Source organism: Rissa tridactyla, chromosome 2 (assembly GCF_028500815.1).
Source record: "Rissa tridactyla isolate bRisTri1 chromosome 2, bRisTri1.patW.cur.20221130, whole genome shotgun sequence".
NCBI lineage: Eukaryota > Metazoa > Chordata > Aves > Charadriiformes > Laridae > Rissa > Rissa tridactyla.
This window is the reverse complement of record NC_071467.1, coordinates 145,469,483-145,489,656: the sequence shown is the minus strand read 5'-3', so window position 1 is coordinate 145,489,656 and position 20,174 is coordinate 145,469,483. Positions and strand designations below refer to the sequence as shown.

The 20,174-nt window shown below is 39.3% G+C and overlaps 1 protein-coding gene across 2 annotated transcripts; it reads left to right on the top strand.

Moving 5' to 3' along the window:
* Nucleotides 1–366: 366 nt before the first annotated feature.
* HACD1 (3-hydroxyacyl-CoA dehydratase 1) lies at nt 367–18,233 on the top strand. 2 transcript variants are annotated; one of them, XM_054192756.1, is made up of 7 exons: nt 367–648; nt 4,530–4,647; nt 5,887–5,905; nt 5,993–6,075; nt 8,761–8,882; nt 11,138–11,316; nt 12,799–18,233. In XM_054192756.1, exons 1-7 carry the CDS (start codon nt 521–523, stop codon nt 12,879–12,881), a joined length of 732 nt encoding a protein of 243 aa, XP_054048731.1. In that variant the 5' UTR covers nt 367–520; the 3' UTR covers nt 12,882–18,233. The 2 variants fall into 2 exon arrangements, with proteins under 2 accessions (XP_054048731.1, XP_054048730.1); XM_054192755.1 differs by having other exon boundaries at nt 368–648; nt 5,987–6,075.
* The last annotated feature ends 1,941 nt before the right edge of the window (nt 18,234–20,174 follow it).

Below are 20,174 nucleotides of genomic sequence, written 5' to 3'. Positions count from 1 at the left end.
GAGACACGGTACCAACCCACAGCGGGTCCTCCTGCCGCGGGAGGGGACACCGGCGTGATGCCGGGGCGGGGGCCGCCTGTGCGCCTGGGGCCCTGACGGCCGGGGACACCTCGTGAGGGCCGCCCCCAGGCCCCGCGCCCTGCCCCGCCCGGGGGTAACCGCGTCCCTGCGCGCCCGGGGACGCTCCATGAGAGTCGACGAGGGGAACCGCGTCCCTGCCCGCCTAGGGACCCTTCGTGAGGGCCGCCGCTAGGCCCCCCGCCCCGGGGCCGCGCCGCGCCGCCCCCGGAGCCCCTGCCGTGCCCCCGGGAGCCCCTGCCGTGCCCCCGGGAGCCCCTGCCAGGCGGAGGGAGGAGCGCGCAGCGCCATGTGAGCGGCTGGCGGCGGGCAGCGGCCCTCGGGGAAGACAGATGGGGTGAGAGACAGCGCGAGGTCCGGCTGTCAGCGCGGCCGCAGCCCCGCCGCGGAGGGAGCCCCTCCTCCCCGCGGGTGTGCGCCTCTCGCCTGGCCGGGGGGAGGCATGGCGTCCAGCGAGGAGGACGGGGGCGGCAACGGCGCGGTGGAGGAGAAGGAGAACGGCAAGAAGAGGAGGCTGGGCGCCCTGGCCACGGCCTGGCTCATCTTCTACAACGTCGCCATGACGGCGGGGTAAGCGGGCGCGGGCACGCCGTGGGCCGGCGGCGCGGTGCCTCAGCGGGGCGGCGGCAGCCGGGTGGCAGCGCTGCCGGGGCGAGGCGGGGTGGCGGGGCCGCGGCGGGCTGGAGTAGCCGTGGGGCAGCCGGGTGCGAGAGCCGGGGTGTGCAGGGCAGCCCTCGCCTGCCGCGCATTGCCTAATACGGTGCAGCGCTGCCGGCCGCCGGCGCGTCACCCCGAGCCCGCCGCGGAGGTTAAGTATAGCCGGCGGAGGAATGCCGGGCGGGGGTGCCGCGCAGGCCGCGTCCCGCCGCCGCCGGGCCGGCCCCCGCGCCTGGTCGGGAGGGGGCTGCCGGCCGCGGGGAGGCAAGGGCGGGCCTGGGTGCCGCCAGGGGCGTCGGTTGCGGGCGCTGGCGGCTCGGGGCGAGCTGTCCCGGGCGGCGGTTGACGCCTGCGGCTGGGTCACGGCCCGAATTACTGTGCGGGGTCGCCCCTTCAGGTCCGTGATTCCCCCTGGATCGAAGGGAGCTGAGCTGCCACCGGCTCCCCGCGAGGGAGACACGTCCCAGTGCGAACGCGGTCCCCAGCGGGCATTTAGTGATGGGCAGAGGGTGGGGGTAGGGTGGGGAAGGAGCTGTGATAACCCCAGGGACTCGTCTGAGGTAACGCTCCACGCTGCGATGCTGTGCTGAGAGGAAAGTGGGTATTTATTTTGAACAGAAGATCAGAAGAGAGCTCACGGTTGTGTTGTTAGTGCTTGAAGCGCACACTTCTTCAAAATCTGTCCTGTTTGCTAACTCTTGGGAAAAAAAAAAAACAATCCTGTTAATTTCCACATGCTTAAAAGAAAACTAAGAACGAACAATTCCATAACTTCTAGGCTGACATTCATCATCAGAACAATTTTACCTTGGTTACCAGCGGGTGAACTCTCTGCCATTTGAATCGCGTAGAGCAAAGGTGATAACCCTGTGGTGGAAGCTGGAGTTCAAGCACTCATGCAGGAAGCCAGGAATGTGATTGTAATGGCTTTCTTCTCTAGCATCTGTGGATCTTGAACACGTATTCAAGTCTGTTCATATATTGCAGCAGCAACTTTTGAAAAGGGCTTTTACTCAATGTAATTTTTTTTCTAGCTGGCAGGTTAATGTTGTCTCATTGAATTCCCAGCCTTGTGCTCCATGTGTGAATTTGCTAATGAACACTGACTCTTGCCACTGACTTTTATATGTCTGTAGAAGATTATCGAACCATAGTTAGTTTTGACCTTAGGTGCTGCTTCAGTATCTCTCACTTCCTTCTCTCTCATCTTCCATTAATATCAAAAGGGATTAAGATGTGCAAAATTACATATTTTATGTGGAAACAGAGATACAAGTTTTAGGAATTAGCTTTTACGGATAGAATGAAAGAGAAATATACACATTTGACATAGAGCAATACTTAATAGGGGCACTATACAGAATAAATAAGTAACAAGAACAATATATTTGTCCATTTGTCCAGACAGTGCAATATAGCAAAGTCTTCCTAGAGCTTTAACAAACTAATACATAATTGCTTGTTAACCACCATTCTAATGAAAAATTGTAGCTTATCTTTCTTTCTAACAAAGGTTTAAGGGACTAAAATGGCAGATCAGTACCCAGTCTTACTGACATTCCCAACTGGAAATGCTGCCTTTATTATGGAAAGTGTTTTCCATTTCCTGGTGATTTGTAATACTCAATACAAGGGCTTTCTTGAGATCCAGAGTCACAGCCACTCCATAAATCTATCTACAGAAATCCATGTCCAAATAAAAAATTATTTAAGAAAAATGTATTTGCAGTCTTTGCTTCTGAGTGTAGTCCAAGATTACTTCTCTCTGCAACCCTTTAGTTACAGAATGAGGTGCAGAAAATGCGTTGTTAGATTAGATGTATTATGACTTCTTAGGCTAGGGCTAGGGCAGAGCTGTTGCTGTCACCATTTGTGCTGCCAGCTGGATGTAAACTCACTGTCACTTTCCTCATGTCAAACACTTCGCTATAGAACAGGGCAGCTTTACTGCGAAGGACTGCCAGTGATATTCCAGTAATTCGTCGTTTCCACAGTGGTGGGAGACAACCTCAAATTATCGTGCTCAGGTTTAAAATCCATTATAAAATCTAAGTAGCTCTGGTGGGCTCAAATTTTGGAGCTCCGGCAGATCGGATTCATGGGCTTAAAGTAGAAGAGATCAAGGAGGGGAATCTTTCCTACTGTTTGGGGAACCTTGACTAACTTTATGTGAGTTTGAAATGCTGTCATGAAGTGCTGGAATGGGGCACGCCAAGTGACTGCGTAGCAGTAGGGAGCGCGTCTAAGAGTTGTTAAGGAGCCGATACTGAAGTACATGCCATCTGAGGTGAACAGAGAGCTGTCACGATCCATGCGACTCTCATGCCGTTACAGCATATCTGATCTGACCAAAGATGAGTATTTCCTGGTACCCTGTTTCCAATGTTAGCCAATGCTTAGGGAAGAGTATAAGAACAGAAGATGTGTTAAATATTTATCCAAATGTTTATATAAATATTTCTTTGAATGTTTATATGCTCTCAGAATCTGCCTCTCAGTATTTCTCAGACCCCTCTGCTTTGTCACTTGAGCCCTTCTTACCCAGAGCTGATGTCTCTGTACAGCATGCTTGCTGTGGCTTTATGTAGAATAAAAGGACTGAGTAACTGTTCCCACTATCATCAGACAAGAAGTTAAGCTAAAGTTATTGTAATTTTTGTATTTTTATTTTTAACTCTCAAAATAGCCATCCATAGCTCTGGTTATGCTATAAATCTATATTAAAGAATTTTTGTACTTTACTAGTCTTTGTGGATTGAAACCTGGAGTTTCAAGGCACCTCGGTAGTCTAAGAATGTGGCATAACTCTACATTAAGGATGGAACATATAGTATGCTATTTTGAAAACCTCAATTATATAAACATGGATTAATTATGTGGAAGGAGTTGCTCATGCCTTGGGTTATTGTACAGGGTCTGGGCTGGGTGGTGGGGATCAACCCACCACAGTTTAGAAGTTTATTTTTTTCAGTCTCAATTTCCATTTGAGATCTCAATTTAAGTTTTATGTCAAATTCCAGTTTGATTAAAAAATAATGTTACTTACTTTCTTTTGCATTGGAAGGGTTATCAGTCGGTAGTATTGCTCGGTTTCCTTAAAAAACCCCAAAATTAAAAAAATAGCCAACACCATCAAATGTGCTAGTTAAATATATCTGCCTCTGGAAGCCAGGCGCATAGAGCACCCATCTGTCAGCACTTTGGACTCTGATTTTCAAAGGTGACTTCTCAACACTTTTGAAAATTGAATCATAATAGTAACTTCAGTTGGATAATCACAAGCAGAAACATTCAAATCATTAATCAGTTCTGAAAATTACAAGTTGAGGGGCCATGAAAAATGTAAAAATGATGTGCATAGGTTCCAGTCCTTTACTTATACAGACCTCTGACCCAAAAGGGTGGCTTCAGTGCAGAGTTCATCAGGTGTTTTCAAATAACAGTAATTCACAGTAAAGATCCATGAGGATTTAATGGTAAAAATATATAATCACTGCTAGTGAAAAGTTTGATGGACCCATGGTTTTGAGGGGGTCCCCTCATTTCAGGTCAGTCCTCTGAAGGTAAACAAGTCATTCTCTATCCTTTTCCAACTAAAGAGATAAAAGAGTGTAATGTTTCCATAACATTATGTAATATTTATGTCTAAAGATATTTTTAATAATCTTCTAAGAGCACTGGCAAGTGAAGAAGCAAAGATATTCTGTGAAGAAAATATTCTACTAAATTATTTACCATGGATGGATATTTTTAGAATTCTAATTTGAAATGTATCCATTCTCTCTCTTTTGTAGGTGGCTGGTATTAGGTATTGCCATGGTGCGGTTTTATATACAGAAAGGAACACATAGAGGCTTATTCAGAAGTGTTCAAAAGACGCTTAAATTTTTCCAGACATTTGCTTTGCTTGAGGTAAATTTTAAACATTAGTTTACTTTATTGGATGCTGCATATCATAGGCAAAACACCTTATTAACCTGAATGTACTATCAAAATATTATGTTAGTACTTAAAGTCCTTTTAACTTTATTATTCAAAGATTTTTGGGGGAGCAGAGTGACTAGTTGAGACAAATGGGCACATTTTTTCAAAATTAATTCTAATATTTCTTTAAATCAAATACTGTCTGGGAACTGCTTTGATTTGAGAGTTTTTAACTCAAAAGGCAAAATCTCTGAAGGCTTTCCAGCCAGCAGATCAATGCTCTAGCTTAGTAGATATCTCATCTCCATGTCCAGAGATGATAGCTTCCCTTTTATTCCTTGTCCCGGACTCATTATCCTTCTGTGCCTTTCCTGCTTCTGCTTATTTCCAGACTTGACTCACAGGCCCCACCTAATCCATTACAATAGGGTCTGTGCAAGTTGTGCAAAGTATTCTTTAAATAATATGACTTTTGCCAACTATGCACTCGTGGTCTCAGTTTACAGTACATCTCTAGAATGAAAGTGTTGGGTATATCGAGCACTTAACCGTTCTTTCCCAGGCACAACAAAGAGTGCCTACCTACATTTCAATTTTTTTTTCTCAATGCGCCTATAACATCTGTAGTCCAAGCAACTACTAAAATCATGTGGCCAGCTGTGCATAGGCTTTTATGCTATTAAACTTTGACAGTAAGTAATTCAACTCAAATCTGTCAAAGTAATGAAAAGCACTCTATTTGCTAAACTTTACTGACCAGAAAATACAATAAATCTGAAGCTGCATAGCTGTCATTGGCAAAATTATAGTAATGTTATTAATCCGTAATGAATACAGAACGTTTTCTAATTGCTATGCGTTTAGCATCCCTTGTATGACACCCTCCACACGGTGCTGTAAAATTCTTCTTTCAATAGGGTAATGGAAGGGAAGCTTACTAGTTGAAAAAAATAAATGCTTTGTGAGTATCTAAATAAGTAATGTATACAATTAATAAGGAAAATACATGTATTTTGTGCGTTTGCACAGATCAGATGCTGAGCCCATCACAGCATGAGTTGCCAGGGCTCTAATGTGTATTTCTTTTAAAGACTGTTCGTTGGAGACAAAAAGCAAGTTCTCCTTCAGAACTAAGCCTAGGTTTATATTAATATCAAACGGCCATGTTTATAGCATAGCGAGTAACATACTGTACATCAGTAACCTCTAACTTATTTTTATTTACAGGTAGTCCACTGTGCAGTTGGTGAGTTCTTTGTTCTAGTTTCTCTTGTAACTAATTAAAACAGGAATTGTGGAACAGAGATAACATGTTTCTCTTTTTAAGGAATAGTTCGCACATCTGTGCTTGTGACTGGGGTCCAAGTGAGTTCAAGAATCTTCATGGTGTGGTTCATTGCACATAGTATAAAACAGGTATGTGCGTGAGCAAGTCGCGTTTTGATTGTTTTTGAGGAGAAGCTATTAATACAGTTCTCACTTCACCAGGACGGCCAGTTTAAAAATGAATTATGTTCCTCCAGAGAATACTTACATACTTGAGTGTGATTTTGGAAGTTGGGGTTACAGGATGGAATTTATGTGCTTCTACCCAGGAGACCAGGTCTGGGTCTTAACTGTGATTCAGCCCTGTCCTAGGCATCGTGCCGGCTGTGGTCTGCCTAAGTGAGATCAATGATTACTGCTACTATTTATCAGCAAATCTACCACAGTGTTACTGATTCCCTTTCAAAAACTTAAATTAGCATTTACTGAATTAATCTAAATGAAAATATGTCTTGAATTGAATTTACCTGCATAAACATGGTTGTGATTTTGTAATTTATTTTAGGAACCTTGTCAAGATTTTAATGTTATGGTAATGTTAATATTTGATGGCATGCATACTGCATTGTTTTCGTTAAAAATATATCAAGACATCCAGCATGCCACAGTGATGCTTAAGGTCCTGTATAAATGATAATAGTTTATTTGCCTGGATGGAGGTGGTTTTTGTAAGTCTAGTGATTTGCTAGCAGAATGAAGCAAGCAGACTGCTTACAGCTAGTAGATAGGACATTCAGTTCAGTTTCTGAGGTCTGCTTTCTGTGAAGGGCATGAAAGAATTAAGCGATAGATTTTGAGTCTGTTCTCCTGAATTTCTTTACTTAAAAAGCTGAGCCATTAAACTGTCTCACCAGCAGATGGCATATGCCTTTCTGCTGATGGGATATCATAGCACCTGCCTCAGTTTTCAAATCTCTTTGTTTCAGTTCACTGAGGACTTCATCTTTTCCTTTACTGTTGCTTTTCCTAACATGGAATAGGCTTTTCATAGCTTTTTTTTTTTTTTTTGGTAAGTTAAGTGTTTTTGTGTGTGCCTTAAGGGAAAACGTTTCAAAGATTAACATGTTTTTGTATTGAATGTTTACATGAACGCTGGAATATAGCCCTGCATTTTGCCATTTTGTTATTATCTGCAGTGGATTAAATCTTTAGCATATCCAGTCATTTCATTTGTTTCCTCTATCTTCAGTACAGTAGGTCAAGCTGTGTCCAAGAAAAAATACATCTGAATGTATGTCTGATTGTATTTCACGCTGTTATTGCTTAGCAGGCATGAATGTTCAGGGTCACTTTAGGTGGTGAGAGGCTTGTTAGTGATAATAGCCAGACCCAGATCTCTCTACTTGACTGGAGATTTGCAAGGCAACAGATAGGAATTCTCTGCATACTTATTTAAAGCTCTTCTGCTTGGATTTAGCACTGTGACATGAATCCAAGTTTGGGTTATCAATGTTTGTCTCTAATTGCATGAGGCTCAGAACAGCCTAATTCTGTCTTTTGCTTTACTTATTTGTTTGGATGTCTTTGCACTTCAGTTGTTGCTATCTGTTTGTGAGCTTGGCAGTATTTTTATATCTCCTTTTCTTTTGTGATGTTGGTGAGATCCTTTCACTAAAAGTGCACCTTTTTGACTGACACATTGAGGGCGTGATTTTACGAGATGATGAGGTCTTACAATTCTTCTTGACTTTTGACGGAGTTGTGCATTTGCAGCATCTTTGAGATGTATTAAGCTTTGTCACCATGTTGCATTTTATTTAAAAGAATCATTTCCCTTTTTTGTAATTTTAACAAAACTTGTGTTACTTTATTTTATTTCACAGACATCCCTGGAGCTTTTCAGCCTTCAGGCATGGAAGTGTATTACAAAATTCCTCCCCTTTTAAAGAAAAGAAAATTACTTGCGTGTAATTCTTCTTCTCAGAAGGTAGTGTTTGTAATAGATCCCCATGTGCCGCCTTTGTATTTGGGGACTTTTGTTTATTTGTTCACTTAGAGTGAAAAAGAACTGATGTTTTGAAACAGCAGAGAGGTGTGCTACCTACTGATGAGGCAGTTTAATGACTCAGAACTTAAACCTTAAATGGGACTGGTGATTGAGTTTACCCAGAGCTCCTCATCTACCAACTACTCTTCATTTAGTGATCCATCAGTGTTCCAGCTCCTTAACTATCTTACAGCTCCCTGAAGTCTGCTAAATTTGATCTTCTGTGACCAAGTTCCAGTTAGTAGATTATACTAAGCAGTTCCTTTTGTCTAAAGTTTCATGGAAACGTGCATTATATGGTGAGGAAGAAGCAAGATAAAATGTAAGAGAAAGTCTAAGAGACAGAGTAGTGAAATGCAGAATGGGAAAAAACTGATTATGAAAGGAACATATTTTCTGTAGCATTGTTTTCTTCTTACTGTTTTGAGGAGTAAGAAAATAAACAAGTAAATCAACCACAAATAAAAAGAGGGAGACAGTTAGATAGCATAGTGAAAATGCAGGTAGGAAGTAACGAGGAGGAATAAGCTTAATTATAGGGGTTTATATTTTGATATTTGAATAATGGATAAAGATTGCTCAGTTTGCAAAATGTCTGTTTGTTAGTAAATACATACAATAAAGAACTGTACATGGTAATGGTTTCAGCATATCACTTTTATGCCAAAATTTTCTTTCTTTACAAGATGTTAGTTCTGTTCCATATATCTTAAACAGAAGTCTGTTGCAGTTTGCACAGAAAAGAAGCTTAAGGATGAAGAAAGTGTTGGTTCTTTATACTTCTGCAGATCCAGAATGAGGAGAGCGTTATTCTTTTTCTGGTCGTATGGACTGTGACAGAGATTACTCGATATTCCTTCTACACATTCAACCTGCTCAACCATTTGCCATACTTCATTAAATGGGCCAGGTGGAGATGTCTTGCACTTCAGTTTCTCATGGTTCTGTGCATGTTAGTTTCACGCATGCTGAGCTAACACACAGGAGAGCAGATGTTTGAGCTTTGGTTATGTGTCAGCAGAGTGCAAGTCAGTTGCTTTCTGTACTTGGGATCCTTGTTACTTGGTTTAAAATGTTAAAAATATTTTAGCTGAGATTTTGGGGTGTGGTTTGTTCTTTGCTTTCTGTGTCTCATGGTTTGAACACCGCGTTTGTTTACTTTAATTTTTTTTCTTTATCTTTGGAGTCATCTTTTAACTTACAGTATGACTCCTTAAAATGCTTTTGAGTACAATGCCCTCAATTAAGCACCTGTGCTAATCTGTGTGGATTTCACGTCTTTGAAAAGGTGGGCGTTGTTGTGTGCATATTACTACTTGATGAGAAGTTCTGCTTTATCATAGCTTTTTTAAGGTTATATCCATGTAGTGAAGCTACATATTGACTTAGTTTAGCCCACATAAAAAGTGTGTTCCATATCAAAACTACTTTGATTTTGAAGTATACTTAAGTTTGGCCACTAGATCACATATTAGAGAGACTGCATGTTTATCAGGAGACTAACTGGAAGAATAGTATTCTCTGTAGTCATTATTTGAAAAATACATGTAAGGCAGACAGACTTACACTGTTAGAAGGAAAATATGTAACCTACATTCAGCACAGGTGACTCTTATTTAAAAGAGTGTGTTTATTTTCCTTTATTTTTGTTTTATAGATAACGCGGTTCTGATGCTTCTAATGCACTTCTTTGATATGTCTGATATGTATGTCCATTCTTATAATACTTTATCTTTTTGCTAATAGCTAAAGTGGTAGGCTTGGTTATGTTTAAGCACTAAATGGCAAACTTAATCAGGTCTGGTTTCATTAATAAATTTTTATTTAGACTTCAGAAAGAGAAATGCATTCATAAAGTACCACATTGACAGATACACTTTTTGCCATTGAGTCAGTGTGTCTCAAATGACAGAATTTTTGTTTCCTTGTAATAGACAATAGGGAAAACAGATGTTCTCACAGCAGAGATATATGGTGAAGTATACTATAAACAAAACATTTGAAAGTGTATTATCTTTTCATAGAGTCCAAAATATCCAATTGAGATTTATGGATAATCAAACAGCACAACTGGGCATAAATTCAGTACTCCAAGGGAGCTGGAAATGGCTGATCTTTAGCTTATAATTGTAAAAGTTTTGTCTGTCCATGGCTAATGGAATAGGTATGCTCTAAATTTTAGTTCAGAATTTTTGTTTTTTATTTTTTTCTCACTGCATAGTGACAAACTGTGTAGGGAATGGCATCAGTTCCTTCTTATACCTCCCTTAATCTGTTCTGTGACCTGTGAGTCCTTTAAGCGCATCTGCTCCTAGGACAGTTTCATGTTTGGTTGCTACAGTTTTGGATCTCATCTCTTTTGGTCATGGAGTGCACACTGTACCTTTCTCTCTGTGCAACAGCTCTCATTGCTGTTCCCTGTGTGAACTTGAGAGCTGTTCCTTAAGAGAAACTGCTTCTCCATGCTACACTATGAGTAAGGACAGCACAAATGCTATTGATTACGTTTTTCATTTTGTCACTGCCTATGGCATTCAAACCACATTTTCTTCACCTTTTATTTGAACATCTTCCTGTTTTAAAATGAATCTGATGAGTTTCTGCACTCTCATTTTATTTTATTTTATTTTTTATTTCCATTTCCGTTAGCGGTAAATGTAGTAGTATTTGAATTTCCCATGTGGCAGTGGACAAAAAGGTGTCTGATGTTTCTCAATGTTTTCATCATCTTCTAAGAAATCATAATACATAGAGTTGACCCAGTGTGTGTGCACTGTGACAAAGATACATAGGATCATCTGAATTTGGGATCCAGTCCTGGTCTGAATCCTGTCGGTGACAACAGGAGCAAGATCAGTAAATTAAAAAAAAGTCATTAGTGTAGACTACAAATCTGCAGATTTTTTTAACTCTTTAGTATTAAAAAGACATACAAACATTCTGATACTTCACTGTTTTTAAATAAAAGGACTGAGGAATGCATTCTCTGTAAATCTAAGCAACGCTATCCAAAGTAACTGAAACTGGTATTCTGTACCAAGTCAGGATGTGGTCCTTGATTTTGGTTCAGGAACTACTGTAATACATTGCTGTGCCACTAATAATAACAAAAGGAAATTTAAAATTCATGGGGGGGTTCTCACAAGGGTTTTTCTTTTAATGCAGATACAACTTTTTTATCATTTTGTATCCTGCTGGAGTTGCAGGTGAACTGCTAACCATATATGCTGCTTTACCCTATGTGAAGAAAACAGGAATGTTTTCACTGAGACTTCCCAACAAATATAATGTCTCCTTTGACTACTATTACTTCCTTATTATTGTCATGTTCTCCTATGTGCCATGTAAGTATTACTTAACTGTAGTGATGCTAACAACATGATAATCAATTATCAGCAATGCTGGAGACACTGCCTGTGGTTAAATTTGCTGCACGCTTTCTCCTATAAAAGCCTGCTTTCCGTTGTTCCAAGCTTTGCTGTGCTTTAGTTGGTTAGACTGAAATTTTCCATTCTGTTATCTGCCTCGGAGCATAAGCTGTCTTAAAAATTTCAATGAAAATGCTAAAAACATTTCTAAGACTTGGACAAAGTAAAAAAACTTTTCGCTTAGACATAGAAATGTCTGCAGCTGTGTCGCTGAGAATTTCTAGTGCCCCTGCCACTTTGAAACAATAGCTGAAAAATTGTCCTGCAAGTTATGCCAGAGATTTGCTTTGCTTTGCTTTTATTGCTATTAATATCCATTTACGTGTCACCTCTGAGAAACACCATTTGAGCATGCTCGGGAAAAACTTGAAGCAATATTCTCCAAGATTTTGTTTTCACCATAATCCACTCCCCAAACCTCTCTGAACATACTTCAGTCCCTGGTTTAATGAAATTGTCCTTGTACTTCTGGATACCAGAAGCCACAGACCAATTGGCTAAGCACAGCTAAAATTAGAGACTATCTGTCTTTCACTTCCAGTGTTATTTCCACTGGTACCTAAGCAGCATAGACAAGGAGAAAGCAATCTGATTCAGATATAGCACCATGAATGGTGCTAGACCAAACTAGGCGACTAGAATATTTTAGGTAATTGCACAATGAGGCTAGAAACGAGGCAAGAGATTAGGGAGAGGCATTGAGAAGCAGGAAAACTGAAGTTAAAAGGGTCTGTGATCTGCATCCATAAAAGGTATTTGTTTAAGAAGTTGGCCTTAAACGGGGACTTTCACAGTATGCACACACACTGTGAATTTTTTTGTCACAAGAAATCATGAAGGCCAGTGAGAGATTTATACGAGTAAAAAATGCTATCAGAACTTACTAACAGTTTTACAATTGTTTATATAGCATAATGCTTCAGGAATAAATCCGATTTTCTATCCATTAAATATAAGGATCAAATGTATCAAGCAGGACAGTAGTATAATAGATTACAGAGCATCAGGAGAGAGGGAGCTCCTCACTTCAGACTCGAATAAGTAGGGTAAATTTGTATCCTCCTCAAAGTCTTAATTCAAACATGCTTACCTTAGCACAGATTTGAGGACTTCAGGCACTGCCGGCACATGGTTAAGTCCTGTTTATACAAAGAGACTGTTGGAGGGAAGTTCCTTGAGCACAGGGTGTATGTTCAGGGAACTGTGTCTGACTTTCAAGTAATTATTGTTCTGTAATTCATTGCAATGTTCATGACTTCCGGTTATTTACCTTAACCAGCTCTAGTGCTGTGTGCCATAGTTTTTCCTCAGTTCATCATTCTGCGAAATTGTATTTTTCCGTTATGCAATCTGTTGAATTTTTTAATCTAATTTGCTTTCTTTTATGCTTTGCTCAAGTATTTCCACAACTCTACTTCCACATGCTGCGGCAGAGAAGAAGGGTGCTTCATGGAGAAGTGATTGTGGAAAAGGACGATTGAATCAAGCCGTGTAACTATGGTGCTTTTAATGGAAAAAAAAAAAAAGGGTAAAAAACCAAAACTTCCTGTGATTTTTCTGAGTCCAAGTTTTAAAACATGGAACAAGAATAAACAACTGTGCATAAAATAGCATGGACTGTATTATTTTTACGTTTAATATATCTTCAGACTCACCTTTTAATCCTTGGTTTCACTTTAATTTTTAATTGTTCGTTTCTTCAGACAAATTATTTTCTTATTTTCAGTAGGTTTGCAAATAGCTATAAGAATTGGAATAGCTGACTACTGTGCTTTCTACTCTGAAAGTTCTGTTATGATCTGTAGTCATCATCAAGAACAGAAGGAGAGCTGATAAGTTGTACTGAAAGTGAGTCTTCTGGAAATTAGGTAATGGTGTTTTTCATAGACTAGGTGGCTTAAATGTTATTTAAGCTTTATATTAAATAATACCTTTCCAGTTATAAGTACTGTTAGCATGTTGTTCAACATTCTTTGGATTACAGGATTACACTGTAGAATTCCAGAAAGACTTTTGAAAGGAGGTGAATTCTTGATTGTCAGTGCAAATTTAGAACTCTGTATTTTCGTTTGTAATCTTAAAGGTATGTAGAATGATATAATATTAACTGGTTAAAAGCTTGTGCTGAGGAGTAGACTTGATGAGCTTACCTTTCTCGGATCAGTGGCTGGAATGGGACTCGTTTGCAGAGGAAGACTGATTGTCAGCTTGTTTCCTATTCTACGTTTAATTATGTATGCAGAAAAATTATGGTATTGCATTTAGAAACTGTGGCTATAGTGAGATAATTAACTTCTTATAAATAGCTAAGTAGGATAAAGTGTATTTGAAATAGCACCTTAAAATATAAATCGTGCTTTGAATCATCCCATTGTGCAATTTTAATTACTCCCTCCCCATTAGTTGTTTATACGGTGTTGACCTAATTCTATTTAATGTCTTCAGTAATCTGCAAGAGGGATCTACAGTATATTAATAAAAGTTACAGATGATACTACATTATATGATACCTGAATGGGAGAGGTCTAATGAATTAGACGCAGCCAAAGAGATTCGGAGAAAAGTTAATGCATTTGAGGAAACTTGGATACTTAGTGAGAGAGAGAGAAGATTGAAATGTAATAGTGTAGTAAGAAGGCTTGATGATGTGGGCGTCAGAGTTGCTTCTGGCATCAGGCAGCTGGAAATCAGAGTACTCCTTATGATTGCTGAGGCCATTTCTGGACTATAGTCTTATATTTTGGGTACCTCAGGGAGGAATTGAGTCAATCTTCTGAAAAGTCAGAGAACAGTAACAAAATTAATTAAAGTGAGAAAGAAGTCGGAAAGATTGAGTAGTTAAGGGTGTATAATTTTTTGTTACATGACAAATACATGTGAAGGAAGAGGCTTTCTAAGTACGAAGGTGTAACTAGAACCGATTATACAAATTTGAAACAAGATAAATATCCAATGAATGCCAGGAGAAAGATCCTACCGATGAGATCAGTTAGGTTATGGAATGACACAGTAGTGCTTACCAGTACATACAATTTCTTGGAAGGTTTTAAGTTAGATGTAATGCAATAGCAGAAAAGAATCTTCCTCTGTCAAGAGTTTGAATTACATATTTGAATAGGCAGTTTCCATTTTTAGCTTCAATGATTCTATGATAATTCAGCTTTTTTGAAAATTGTAGGTACACCTTTTTTTGGTGTATCAGATAATTTGATGAAAAAGCAAGGAGTTACTACATCCCTAACTTTCAAATTCCATTTTGTGCCACAAATTTGTGATATTTATGCATGTCTTCATTAAATGTAAATTCGTTTCCTTTTAAATGACAGGTGCATAGTGGACTTGAGATAGAATAGTTGTATTTCTTACTATTTTAAAAGGTGTAATCTTTGTATTTTTTAGAACAAATTTCACACAAGGTGCTATAATTTAATTTATTACTTCTCTCTTTTATATGCAGCTAAAATTATTAAAAGTTTAAAATATAAACTACATTTACAACATTGAATCACAAAATAGTTGTGTTGCGCGTGTTCAGACTAGCAGTTGTATTTGTCCAAAGTTCTTAGAGTACTGTTTTATAAACTTCACTTGCTTTTTGATTCATGAGGAACATCATGGCAGTTTTTAGAAACATTTCTCAGTTAGCAAGCAGAAGAGTGGGATGAAATGTGAGTAATTTAAGTTTAGATTAAGTTCTGTGTCTCTTTTTTTTACTGTCAAGGCAGCTCACTGAAGACCATAGCTATCAATTCATTGAAAATGCATTGGATACTTTAAGGTTGTGATTTTGAAATCCTTGATTGGATGAGTGTATCTCACAGATACTATTCCTGTCATAAAAGGAATACCTGTGCTATAATACTGTATTATATTTGTTTTCATTGTGGCCTGAGGATATTATCATATGTCAATCAAGGAGCTATTTTTATATCCTTTTGTACAAGTAACATGAAAAAAATACAGCACTGTTTGCTAAAATCTTGGGTCTGCACTTTCATAAAGCAACAGTGTACAAGGTAACAATACAATTTTAAAAGTGATTTGCAGCTACAGAATAGTCTTGCTAAATGATAAATGAATAAAAATAAAGCTAAAAAAGACTTAAGTATTGCATTCAGTGTTTTATAGACCAGAGAGATTGCCATGTAGATTAGTTTACATGGCACGTACTTTAAAAAAAAACAAAAAACTTCCTTTCTCTTCTTTTTTAATTGAAGCCATTCTCTGAAGCCTCACTGTATACCTTTTGGTTTAGTACCTTCTCAAAGATAGTGAGAATTGCAGGTAAAAATCCCCTTTCCATTGACTTCAGATGGGCCAGGATTTTATCCTAGGTAGCTTACTTAAACATCGGTATAACATTTTGAGACATTTAATTAGCTTGTTAAATGGATATCAAAAGTTAAGTATGATTTTCATATGGTGCTCTCTTTCCAACTTCTTTTTGACACCTGTCTTTTTTGTCTTCCTCTCTGCAATGTTCCTAGTTTTCTAAAGCATTGAAATCCTCCTGTTTATGAAAGATTAGGAATGTATTCAAACATCACCGTCTTTAATGTTTTGATGTAGTCTTTAACCTACTGTTCATATAAAGTTGTTTTCTTACTTGTGCTGTATATGCCTACTGGAATGGATTAATATAGAATATGACCTTATCAAGCTTTTTTAATGACACTACATAGGAATAGGCACTTGGAAGGAGATTCCTATTCATCAGGTGACATTTGCTACTATTGGTAGTAACATAAACACACCGTCCTTGTTACAAACTCCAGCTGAAAACAGATGGATTTCTTGAGGTCCCCCCCTACATTCACAGACTGTTCCCACTGGGAAAGGCTGTTCCAGGACAGATTGGGTGAACCACCTCGTTTCACAGCTCTGCCTGGAATGTCTGGAGGTCAGATCCTGGTCTCAGGGCATGGGCAGTACAAAGGAATATGACACTGAGAAATTGCATCTCCCACGTTAGCTGCCAAGAGGGTCACTGAGGCCATTGTGAACAGTAGTTGATGGATGTCGTTTCTCTCACCTCTCACCATGCAGGATGTGAGAGGAGAAGATGCTCAATGTGCTCTCATACCTTCTGCCTAGGCCCTCGTGAGATCAGCTGGGAGGATCTCTGTGCACAAATGGTGTGTTACAGAAAGGGCTTTTCTGCTCCACTTAGTTATCTTATTGTTATTTATAAGCCTATATTTCTTGAAATGCTGGTATGCCAAGATAGCTGTGCCACACTGCTCTCAACAGTATGGTTGAAAATTTACAGCCTTGAAGAAATGGTGCAGTGTGCTGCTTCTAATTCCCGTTGAGCGTAACATTTAGCCAGGTTCATGTTAATGGACAGATTGCAATGACTAGTTAACAGGGAGACCTTTTCTGTGACCAGAGGGAACCTGCCTTTTCTTAACCAGAAATAAATATGTGCATTTTAAATCTAGGTCTAGCTACTGCTCTGACTGGGGTACATGCAGTCTTAACAGTAGCTTACTTTAGTGGGTATTTGGATATTTATATGTACTAAATAAACGAGAGTAAAAACAAATTACAACCATGACAATAAATTATAATTTAAGGTAGTTGCTACATTAGCAGTTTTTGTGAATTCAGCTTTTACTTAATCTGCCTTAGAAAAAAAAAAAAAGGAAAGTTAATACAAATAAGTGTTCTGCACTAGGCAGGAGGGCTTCATAAATCAAAATTTTCAGGCAGGCAAACAGGCTGCAGTTGTTTATAAAGGATTGGTTAAATCTGTTTATGAACAAAAATGTTGAAAGCTTTTCTGAAAATTAAATTTTATTTCATAATGTGTATTTTAAAATGTGCTCAAAGATACTGTATTATTTATTACCTGTTTATAATTTAAATTCATGCTGAACATACACTTTTTATAGATGATTAACTGTAGCCCATTAAAATGCTTTATTCTATGTTTGCTACAATGACTGTTGAAGAAACAAGCACCTCATGTTTCTGCTCTGTGTTCTCTTGCTCAAGCGAGTTGCAGTTTTGTTAGTGCCTACTAAGCTTTGCAAGGTTTTTGGAGTGGCAGGTTAATGTTTGCCAAGGATACCTCCTTAAACTTGCTTTCCTGCTGGCACACCTCAGTCGTGGGTGGTACTCTTGGTTCCGTGTCTGGTACTGTACGTCACCGATGCCATTCTAGCGGTGTTGGGTGCCCTCAGTAGGACCGAAGGCCTTACAGATGTCAATGAGTGATTCATCCTTATGAATTACCAGATTGAGAAGACCTGTCTTGTGCACTCTTAGGTCACAAAAGTGACAAGTCTGGCAAGTGAACTCAAGGCTGTACCAAGACAAACTGAGGAGGAGCTGGATGTTGGGTAACTCCAGCCCTCTCGTAGGAACTTGCTGTCAAGTTCAGGCCTGCAACTGCTAGTGGCTTTCGAGTTCTAAAATGTACAGTACTTTCTGTGTCATGTTGTATCAACTGGAACATGTTGTCTTTTTATTCACAGCTCTCTTGCTTCTCTGTTCAGTCTTGAATGTATTTTATGTCCTTGCAGTTGACGGCTTTGTAAAAGTGTAAGTACAGAAATACTTATCTAAGTGTATCATGTATAGAATTGTACTTAAAGATTCTTAATAATGTAAATGCACCGCAGCTGGTCATTATTGTTATTTTTTCTGAAATGCATTATCATTAGCAGTTTACACAGACAGGAAAACAACACAATATGATACTTTTAATAACTTATTTATTTGCAAAGATTATAAGATTTGTTGAGCTAAAGATTCAGATACTTGTTTTAGAGATTGTTAATACTGTAGCACTGTAGAAATTAATCATCAATTAAAAGACATGTTCTAAACTGTGTTCTATCTGATTATTCTTTTTTCGTAGCATGTACAAGTCAGTTCATACAAATGTTCTGCATATTACACCAGACCGGTATCTATTTAGAAATACTATACTTTTTTATCTGGAATTATTTCACAAATTAATCTTGAGGTCCTCTGTAACATGTTTACTATTACCCAGCCTTCCTTTTTATATTTCTTAAAATATAGTCTGTTAAAAAAGAGGTAGTTTTGAGTATAATATTGGGTTATTAAACAAGAGGGAAAAATAGAGGGCATTAAAGAGAATGTATAACATCTATCAACATGTATGAAGACAATTGCACATTACAGTGGTCCTGAAATAGATATTACAATAGTGGATATTTCAGTGTTTTGGAACGGGACTTTTTGTGGTATTAACCTTTGAGGGGGGTGGAGGCAGTGAACATCCTCTGGCTGTCCTTTGCTACATGACTAACAATGACATTGCAGCTCTGAGGATTTTGTTGCCATGACAGCTCGACAGAGCAGCATGTGAGTATTCACACCTACTTCTTTTGAATTAGGAATCAAGTGGTTGTAACCCCAAGGAGCTTAACTGCGTACAAAGGCTAAATCCTGTTAGTCAGATGTATTATAATGGAGACGTAGATCTCCTAATCTGAAAGTCGCAGAAGTGGTCTCCTGATCTAAATTTACAGGACAGGATTTACTTGTCCTGGCCCTCTACCAACCTTAAACCAGTCAGATTTCTACAGAAGCTAGTGGAAGAATATCCACTGATCTCAACAGGAGTATGATGGGAAATAGACATTCATGTGTTCTGTTCTGAGTAAATCTGGATTTACCAGGAAAAGAGTAAACTCTTCTCCCTGTTAGCACCGTCTGGGAGGGAGCAGATGCTTGTTGCATATTGGCTGTTGCGTGGTGGCTCACCTGTCTCCCTGCTTCACAGGGCGACTGCACCCAGTGCTGCTCCCTGTGGAACATGCCAAAAGACAAAAAAATCTCCAGCCTTACACTACTATTGCATTCAGCAGAGTCATAGAAACTCCCTTCACGTATCTGCAGAAGTATCTTTTATTTCTGAAATTAATCTAGGTCCAGTGACACAGCCCATTAAAAATAGGCAGGGTAGATCAGCCCTCACAGCTGCTTGGACATTGCTGGCTCGGAATGCTGCTGTCACTGAGCAACTTCGATTTTCGTATGTAGTCTCTTGGCGGTCTGTGCTCACACCACACTCCTAAAATGGCACTTTGCCTGCCCTTAAGTGGCTGGTCCAGATTCGGTAGAACAAATTGCAAATGACGAGCAAGAAAAGGTTGGGACGGGTGTACTGCTTCACATGCCAAGCGCTCTCCTGCGCTCTGGAGAGAACCCTGGGTGTGCAGTCAAGTTTTTGTGCCTCTTAATTTATCACGTATGAAGTTGCATTGTGTTGCAATAGAATATTATACAATATTTCCTTCAGCTCATGAAGGAAAGAAACAAATTTGAGTACTGAAGGCAGCAAATTACAATGTGTTGTGTAGATTAAGTCTGGGAAGACCAATAAGACCGAGATTCACCTGGTGCCAAAAGAGAGACAGAATTGTGCATCTTGCAGCCAACACTTGTAGCCAACTGAAAGCCAACTATTTAATGTTACTCTCGTTTTCTTTCAAAGTGAGATGATGTTGCTGAGAATAATAGTCTGGAATTCCTGTCAGGAGTCTTTTATAGGGATCATCTCTGACTGGGCCTTGTTTGATTTGACTTTCCAATCTCTATATCATGTCCAGCAAACTCTTAACAAAGGTTCTGTCCCTGGAAACAATTCCTCTGGAGGTTCCTAAATAGAAAATTTATCTGAGAGTTCATGAGATATAAACACTTTTGAACATTTTCATACTCTTAAGGAGAAATAATAATTTAAATCATATGAGGATTTATTTATTTATTTTGCTCTCTGTGCTTACTACAATAAT

Excerpts from the sequence above, each read along its gene's own strand:
- HACD1 (XM_054192755.1), top strand. The coding sequence starts at position 521 with ATGGCGTCCAGCGAGGAGGACGGGGGCGGCAACGGCGCGGTGGAGGAG. Across the intron at positions 649-4,529 it reads AACGTCGCCATGACGGCGGG|GTGGCTGGTATTAGGTATTG; the intron begins GTAAGCGGGCGC and ends TCTCTTTTGTAG. Across the intron at positions 11,317-12,798 it reads CATGTTCTCCTATGTGCCAT|TATTTCCACAACTCTACTTC; the intron begins GTAAGTATTACT and ends GCTTTGCTCAAG.